Source organism: Carassius auratus, unplaced genomic scaffold (genome assembly GCF_003368295.1).
Source record: "Carassius auratus strain Wakin unplaced genomic scaffold, ASM336829v1 scaf_tig00035497, whole genome shotgun sequence".
In the NCBI taxonomy this organism is placed as follows: Eukaryota; Metazoa; Chordata; class Actinopteri; order Cypriniformes; family Cyprinidae; genus Carassius; species Carassius auratus.
Genome location: NW_020526233.1, coordinates 25,021 through 33,826, shown reverse-complemented (window position 1 = coordinate 33,826; position 8,806 = coordinate 25,021). Strand labels below are relative to the sequence as shown.

General features: G+C 42.4%; 2 protein-coding genes across 3 annotated transcripts; both read left to right on the top strand.

The window, feature by feature from the left end:
* The first annotated feature begins 274 nt into the window (after positions 1 to 274).
* Positions 275 to 2,112, top strand: LOC113081999 (zona pellucida sperm-binding protein 4-like). Its single transcript, XM_026253899.1, has 8 exons — positions 275 to 626; positions 704 to 891; positions 965 to 1,062; positions 1,130 to 1,287; positions 1,365 to 1,557; positions 1,621 to 1,768; positions 1,844 to 1,916; positions 1,998 to 2,112. The coding sequence occupies exons 1-8, from the start codon at positions 290 to 292 to the stop codon at positions 2,072 to 2,074; spliced, it is 1,272 nt and encodes a 423-aa protein (XP_026109684.1). The 5' UTR covers positions 275 to 289; the 3' UTR covers positions 2,075 to 2,112.
* Positions 2,113 to 5,451: 3,339 nt separating this feature from the next.
* On the top strand, positions 5,452 to 8,585 carry LOC113081995 (CLOCK-interacting pacemaker-like). 2 transcript variants are annotated; one of them, XM_026253894.1, is made up of 5 exons: positions 5,452 to 5,569; positions 6,227 to 6,290; positions 6,431 to 6,546; positions 6,633 to 6,748; positions 7,498 to 8,585. In XM_026253894.1, exons 3-5 carry the CDS (start codon positions 6,450 to 6,452, stop codon positions 8,071 to 8,073), a joined length of 789 nt encoding a protein of 262 aa, XP_026109679.1. In that variant the 5' UTR covers positions 5,452 to 5,569; positions 6,227 to 6,290; positions 6,431 to 6,449; the 3' UTR covers positions 8,074 to 8,585. The 2 variants fall into 2 exon arrangements, with proteins under 2 accessions (XP_026109679.1, XP_026109680.1); XM_026253895.1 differs by lacking the exon at positions 5,452 to 5,569 and adding an exon at positions 5,586 to 6,147.
* The last annotated feature ends 221 nt before the right edge of the window (positions 8,586 to 8,806 follow it).

Below are 8,806 nucleotides of genomic sequence, written 5' to 3'. Positions count from 1 at the left end.
GAGTTTTTATTATGCAATAATAAAGAATTTGTGAATTCAGGATGATATTTTATAACTGTCTTTTCAAAGAAATATGAATCTTTGGGGCTGCTGCTTTGACGCTGTACAAACGATTCCAGTGTGAAACGGGTCAAGAACCAATGAGAATCGCCCAGTTGCATGAGCTCACACTTGCCTGGAGAATCATGATTGCTAATGAAGTGGGAGGGACTATTGCTAATTAGCTGAGCTACAAGAGTACAAAAAGACCAAAGTGCAGTATCTCAATAGTGTGGTTAGCTGTTGGACAATGGCTGGAAGTTGGTGGCTGGTTCAGGTATTAGCACTGTGTGCTCTCTGTCATGCTTTTCCAAAGAAGGATAAGTGGAGTAAACTGTCCCAGAATCCTCCAGCTCTGATGCTCCAGCAAACTGACCAGCGGCTTCAGCAGTCAGTTCAACAGACTAATCAGCAGCTTCCTCAGAAGATTCAGTTTCAGAAGCAAGTAGCGAAGGCTGAGCCTTTGGACAGATGTTCTGTAGCTGATTCTGAGCAGATCCAATGTGGACAACCTGGTATCAGTAGTGCTGAATGTGAAGCTATCAACTGCTGCTTTAGTGGACAGCAGTGTTACTATGGGAAGACCGGTAAGAGTGAGTCAGGGTTATACTCTCAGTTAAACTGATCCTCAACATGAACCTGCTCTTGTTCCTCTCTGTTCCAGTGACTGTCCAGTGTATAAGAGATGGTCAGTTTGTGGTAGTGGTGGCTAGAGATGTTACACTGCCTCGACTGAGTCTGGATTCAGTCAGTTTACTGGGAGGAAGTGACCCAGCTTGCAGTCCTGTGGGGTCCACACCTTCCTTTGCTGTATACCAGTTCCCTGTGACTGCATGTGGCACAAGAGTGATGGTGAGGAGATGCTTATGGTTTTATTCTGCATGGCCTATGATGGACTGGATGCCAACAGTGTTGCTATTTGCAGGAGGACAGTGGTTATGTGGTGTATGAGAACAGAATGACCTCCTCGTATGAAGTGGGGATTGGACCACTTGGTTCAATCACAAGGGACAGTCACTTTGAGTAGGTGCTCTATGCTGGTCTTATTTGGTGGTCTGTAACAAATGCTACAAGCTCATGGTTTGTCCAGGCTTCTCTTCCAGTGTAGGTACTCTGGCACTTCTGTGGAAGCTCTGGTTGTGGAGGTCAACACTGTTCCTCCACCTCCACCAGTAGCTGCCCCTGGACCCCTCAGGGTGGAGCTTAGACTGGCCAATGGTCAGTGTGTCACCAAAGGGTGTGCAGAAGGTGTGTTCTTGTCCCATGTGTTCCTAGTATCTTTAGACTCCAGGTTGCAGCAGTGTTTAATCCCTGGTGTTCCTCAGGGGATGAGGCCTACACGTCCTACTACAGTGATGCTGATTATCCCATCACAAAAGTCCTGCGGGAGCCTGTGTATGTTGAGGTGCACATTGTGGAGAGGACTGACCCCAACATTGTCCTGATGCTGGGACACTGCTGGGCAACTTCCGCCCCCAATCCACTCAGTCTACCCCAGTGGGACCTTCTGGTTGATGGGTGAGTAATGACCATGTTTATCCAGTTAGTCTGTGGCTTTTCTAACCTCCTTGTCCCTTTCAGATGCCCTTACCAGGATGACCGTTACCTGACCACATTGGTTCCAGTGACTGGCTCTTCTGGTCTTCAGTTCCCAACCCACTACAAGCGCTTCATTGTGAAGATGTTCACGTTTGTGGATCCCACATCACTGGCTCCTCTGCAGGAAACTGTATGCCGCTTTACTTTAACCTTTAGTGTTACTCCTGTTTCTAGATTTGACTTGACCCTCTTTCCTCCCTGTCAGATCTTCATCCACTGTAGTACAGCGGTGTGCCATCCGTCTTCTGGCTCCTGTGAGCAAAGCTGCGGCAGGACGAGTGAGTTCTTGCTCTCTCTTGACTAGAGGAACTGAGAATCTGTCACTATTTCCCTTCTCACTTCTAACATTTCTCTTGCAGGAAGGGACACTCATGTGAAGACCATCTCTAGTGAGCAGACGGTGGTTTCTAGTGGAGCAGTTATTCTGATCATGTAAATTTTTTTTTTTTTTTTAATAAAGTGTGAAGCCCAAAATAACGGTTTCAATAATTTGTCATCACACCCCATAATGTTGGAGGGTGACCCAGAGCTTTGTTTTCATGTGACAACCTCAAAGACCAATCAACTGGTATTGCTATGCACAGTCTATGCCTCTTGTGAGTCCCCAAACTGTATTAAAGGGGTAACGAACTGGGAAATCAAAATTCCCTTGGTCTTTTTGCCCTGGTGATTGTACTTTAAACCATTAGTTCACACAAAAAAATGAATTTTGTCATTAGTGACTCCCCCTCAAACCTGTAAGACCTGCTCCTATTCAGAACAGTTTAAGATATTTTAGTCAGAGCTGTCTGTCCCTCCATTTTGAAAGTGTACGTAATGTCAAGAGTAACAAATGTCTTCCAAAGCAGTCCGTGTGATACCAGAGTCAGTTAGAATTTGAAGCATCAAATACATTTTGGTCCAAAAATAAATTGCCACTTCAGCACCTTCTGTGTATGACACTGGTTATGTCTTATCTGTCAGGCTCGGTTCAGTGCACAAACTCAATCGTGTGATGCTGTGTGTCAGACCCAGTTTAACAGCCGTGTGAAGATACACAGGAACCGAGTGGAAGTGTCTTATGAAGCAGTGAGACACTCTGTTAGACTAAAACAATATATTTGTTTTTTCAGGATTCACAGAGGAATAGAAAATTCAAATGTAAAGCATATATTTGAAATATAAATATTTTGGAACATTATAAATGACTTTACTGTCACTTTAAATCAGCTTAATGTATCACTGATGAATAAAAGTATTAATTTCTTACAGACTCCAAATGCTTGAATGGTTGTGTATCATGGTTTCCACAAAAATATAACTGTGTTCAAAACTGATAATAATCAGAAATGTTTCTTGAGCATTTGACTGGTTTGACAAGTGAACATACAGCTTTTATTTTGCTTTTAAAACTTGAATTTCTTGTTTTATATATAAGTTTTGTAAAAAGTAGTTTTTTAGTTTTTATTAAAAAGCGGTTTGAGTTGAATTTCTTGTAAGAAATGTGCTAAACAAATAAAGGTGTTGTATTATTAATGACCCGTTTCTTTTTAAAAGGTTTTTACCATTCTGGCCAATTCCCATTCAAGAGGTAAGATTATTTTATATTATATCAAATTGTATACCCTTAATCCAAATGAATTGATGGACTTTACACAGTTATTAAATCGATTATGATCGATAATTATTTTATCGATCATTTCTTGACCTGATGAGCCTCATGATTTCTTTCATCAGTTGTTAATGATAAGAGTCTGAGGTGTGTGTGTGTGTGTTCAGTGCTGCTGTTCCCCGAGGCGTGGGCAGTCAGTGTCGTTCTCTGGAGTGGATGGTGCAGGTGGAGCAGGAGTATCCCGGAGGAGTGGAGCACATCTTCAGTCCTGGCTGTGTGCCGCTGCTCCGGATGCTGCAGCGATGATGAGCTGGAGTGTTTCCCGTCAGCACACACAACATCAGCATCCAGGCACGAGCTCGCCACACACACACACACACACACACTCACTGACCCTCGTCATGCTGGCTCTCATTATACACAAGGATCTTCCGGAAGAATCTTCATGCGGCTGTTTTCTGTGTAACAGCGGTTCATAGTGAACGTGACCGAAACATCCACAAGGACAAACATTATTATTATTATTATTGTGATTTTTTTTTTTTCAACTGTTCATTTATTGTGTGCATTTGTATTGTGTTTATATTCACTGCTACAGGTGACTATAGTGTGTGTGTGTGTGTGTGTGTGTGTGTATATATATATAGTTAGTGTTATAGTTAAAGTTTTTATAATAATATAAAAAAATATAAAAACTATATATTGATCAAATATTTATTACTATTATTACTTCATTATAGTGACTAACATCTTTGATCTGTTATCAGGTGACTTCTGAACACATTTAGTTATTAATCATGAATGTAAAACAAACTTTATTTTATATATATATATATATATAATGCTGAATGCTCTGTGTTCTTCATCAGCTGTTGAGGATGACTCCGACGGAGAGGAGCAGAGAATATGTGCTGCTTTCCTTCCTGGAGCACCAGAGCTGAGTGCAGGTACACACACACCTGCACACACACACCTGCACACACACAACTGCACACACACACCTGCACACACACACACACACACACACACCTGTACACAGACACACCTACACACACACAGTGCACACACCTATACACACTTCTGTACACTCACACCTGCACACACACACACACCTGTACACACAGTGCTCACACCTGCGCGCACACACACACACCTGTAGATACACCTGCACACACAGTACACACAGTACACACACACACACACACACACACACCTGTCTCTCCACTGCGCTGCACTTTAAGTTTGCTTTACATTTATCCAAGTCTCTTATTTCCTGACATTCAGGCCCAGACGACACCACCTGAGAAATCAGCAGTGAGGATTGATTGATTGCTTGATGTTTCCTGCATGAAAATGACAGACATGAAGGATGGGGATGTTCTTCTCCAGCAGGAGGAGACGGAGAGGGAGGGAGGACGGAGATCGAGACTCTGCTGGGGGTCAGGTATGATAGATTTGACAAAATTCATCATCTTCTAAGTTCTCAACCGTCACAGCAGATGCAGTTACTTAAAAGTGCCGCTAAACCCATCTACGTGTGTGTGTATATAACTTATATATGTCTTTAATGCCCTGCTGTAGATGTGATGATAATTATGGTCAATAGGCACCAAAAATTCTACCTCTTTTATTTTATCAGAATGGAATGAGTGAATTGTATTTACGTTTCTGCGTTTAGTCGAAGCTTTTATGTAAAGCGATTTACATTACAAAAGAGAACATTTTAAATAATGTCTCATGTCATAAATTAAAGTGATATTAGTGTTACATGACACATCTGACAGGAGACACTGCGCTCGAACACATTGTCCTCGCGTCGCTCGACAGTCACGTGTTTAAGCTTAGTGTTGTTTTGGTCACTGGCCAATGCGAGGCGAGCTTGAAGAATGACGCTATCCCTTCCGCCAACAGACCCACCCACTTTTTTGCCATAAAAGGAAAGCCCATGACCAAAGCACATTCCCCCGATAAGCCCCGCCTCCTGTGATAAGGATAGGCCGGTCGGAGAGATTTAGTCGCCTGCGATTGGATTAGACCACAAGTCAATCACGTAGCTGTTAGCAACCATCGAAACGCTGAAGAATCCAACGTAAATACAGCGAATGAATAACACGATCACCCTCCATTGTAAGTCTAAGGCAAACTTTATTTATCTATTCAGATGCATATTAATGCAGTAATGTGTCTAATTTTTTATTTAATTTTAATTTAATGTGTGTCGTAAATGTTAGACGTCAGTCGGGGGGCGGGGCTTCTGCGTCACAGGTCTCGTGTACAGCACCGTGTTGCCGCGACGGGAACGATCAGGGCGTCTGACCGAACACAAGCAGCCTGAACGCGGTAAGATTCTGCTGAATCGCACCGAGCGAGCACAGAACGTTGTTATAAGGCACTCTGAACGCCGGATCTGAGCGTGTTTTCATCATCTCTGGGGATTCCCGGTTCCCGGATGAAGTCACGGCGCGCACGTACTCTGTCACGAGCAACTCTCCGTGCTAAACCGCGCGTTCTGACCGGATGAACGTTTGTCAAAGTGCGTCGGATAAAAAGTTAGCGTGCTTTTGAGGAGAAACTTAAACGGCAGCCCTGCTTTTAACGACTCTTTACTCTTGGCCCGTATCACTATGTCGTTTCAGCTTGACGTTTAGACACGAAACTGTTTTTTTTTTTGTTTTTTTTATTTAATTATGTTTACTTACTCGCACGATAAACAGCGTAGATCTATCCGGTAGGCCGTTTGACACAGCTAACGAGCGACTGACGCGACCCGGAGATGCGACGTCATACCTGACCCGATGACGTCATGACGCTCGGTTTACAACAACCGTAATCATAATATCGTTAATAATAGACAATAACGCTAATAATTACTGTTTATTAAAAATATGATGTGTTGTAGAAACAGTTATAAGCTCTCGGTAGGTGATCAGCTTGTTATTTTAGTATCTCTGAGTTTGCAAACAGTGATGACGTTTTTGTTTGTTTATATTTCCTCAGGCTATCTGGTGGCAGAAGATGACAGTTTTAAAGTAGATGTCTATTGAAACCACTGAATAAAAAGGTAATTTTGAGTTTGTATATCCAAATTTTGATGAACTTAAAATATCTCACAGTTCAGATAAGAAAAATCAACAGCTTATAAAGAGTTATAAAGTCCGAACTAGATGTTTGTATCTTCACTGGTGCTGTCTGCTGTTTCAGGCTCATACAGAGGAAGAGGATGAGCACGAGGATGAAGGACGACGGTCGTTCGAGAGTTAAAAACAGAAGGATGGAGAAGTCCAAGCGGGAGTCTGAGAGGGACTCAGGCTTCTCAGGTGTGTAATGGAGAGCTCAGGGTTCTGTTCTGCTGATAATGAAGTGTGAGTGTTGGAGAAGAGCTATATCTGTGTGTTTCTGGCAGACGGCGGCTCTGAGCATCTGAGTGTGGACAGAGACGACGCGTCGAGCTCCAGATCACAGCTGACCCTGCAGAGCCTCTCACCCGTCATCTTCATGAACAATGTGCTGCTAAAGCAGGTGAACGTCAGCCCTCCTGTGTCTGCTAAGGCCTTGTTTTGAACAGAAAGTAATGACTCTGTAAATCCAGAAGCATTAGGATCACCGTGAACACAGCTTAATCTCACACCACATTAAGACAGATCTGATTTACCGTACAGTAGCGTTTAAAACTAAGCGTCGGTAAGAGTTTTTAAAGTTTTTGTCAAGTCTCTTCTGCTCACCCAGGCTGCATTTATTTGAGGAAAAATACTGTAAAAATTGTGAAATATTATTACAGTTTAAAACCGCTGTTTTCTACATTAATCTCTTTTAAAGTGTTATTCATTTATTTAAAGCGTTTCCTTGGTTACCGCTGTAAACACAGCACTCTGAACATCGTGGGGGGTGGAGCTTAAAGTGTTTCCTTGGTTACCTCTGTAAACAAAGCCGATGAACACTGCAGCAGGTGGAGCTTAAAGCGTTTCCTTTGTAACCGCTGTAAACAAAGCAGCGCTGCACATGTGAACTTTAATATGCTTCAAACAGAGGCGAGATGAAAAGAAAAATACCATCTAAACTTTTCTAAGGACAGTAAGTTCCCCTCAGACACACATTCGTATAAACTCCTGCCTCTAAATGAATCATGATTATATTAGCATCTCAACCGATTTGATTCGTCACACATCTGAACCGATTTTTCCACCGGCTCTCTGTGAATCGTTTCATCCCTTCATATGTATATTCATAACAACAATGACTACGTTTAATATTTGTGGTTTTGTGTGCAGTCTGGTGAAAACCCTTCGTCTCTGAAGCCCTGGGCGTTCAGTCCGGCGGTCGTTCCTCAGTCTCAGGTGGTCTTCCTTCAACCCGTCGTCCCACAGAGATCCGGCCCGGTGCCCAAGGGACCCCCGTCCAAACGCCGCAGACACAGAAAGTACCTCCCTATCCTCAAATCCTACCCCAGAATCGCTCCTCATCCCGGAGACGCGGGCCCTAAGATCAGCAGCAGCAGCGGTTCCCATCGCGGTCAGAAAGACTCGCCACCCAGCGCTCTTCCAGCATCTGACCCCACAGACGGCTCCCCGCAGACGCTGGACACACACTCTCCTAACACGGACAACAAGATCAAGCGCTTCTGCAACACGTACAACATCCTCAGCAAGTCAGGCCTGCTGGACATCACGCTGCGCACGAAAGAGCTGATCCGGCAGAACCGGCGGACGCAGACGGAGCTGGATCTCCTGCGAGAACACACCGACCTGTTCATGCAAGCGCTGCAGACCGGAGACTCGGTCATCTGGAGCCGGCTGCTGACCAGCACACGAGAGCAGGAGAAACACAGGACTGTCCAGCTGAAGTGAGCCGGAGACGCTTTTAACTCGCCTTAAACCAGTTCAGTGCAGAAACATTAATATTAGGCCTGGTCTGAGAGATCTACAGTAGAGCGTGTTTCAGGACATCACAGAACGAGACAAAGAAACAAGATTTGGTTTGTTCTTTTCTATGTGTTTGTCTGTTTGATGAAGTGTGTGTTGAGCAGAACTGTGAAGGGTTTTGTGTCATATATCAGCTCCATAATGTGCTTTTATATTAACAGAGCATTAGACTGAATTATGATCATCATCAGTAATACTGTACATACTGTACAAGACATCGCTCAGAAATAAATCTTCAGTTAAACAGGAGATGAATTAACATTACTCAGCTGTAAATATTCACTTTATCTACTCATTCTTTGTTTTTTACATTTCGTTTTTTTAAGCTGTTTTTTTTATTTCCCACTTTTTAATGTTTAAGACATGTTTTACTGAGAAGTACTCTGTGAAATGTTTTCATTTATGTCATAAAGTTATTAAAATAATTTTGGTTGTCAGATGTGTCCATGGATCTTGTCTTTAGCAAATAAAAAATATAAATGTCATACAAATATAAATAAAACTTAAAAACATAATTACTAAATAAAATAAACATTACATTAAATATTAAGAAAGTCCAGGAAACATTTTTTATTTTCATGTATTTTCAACAATGTATTAAAATAAAATAAACCTCTATATATATATATATATATATATATATATATATATATATATA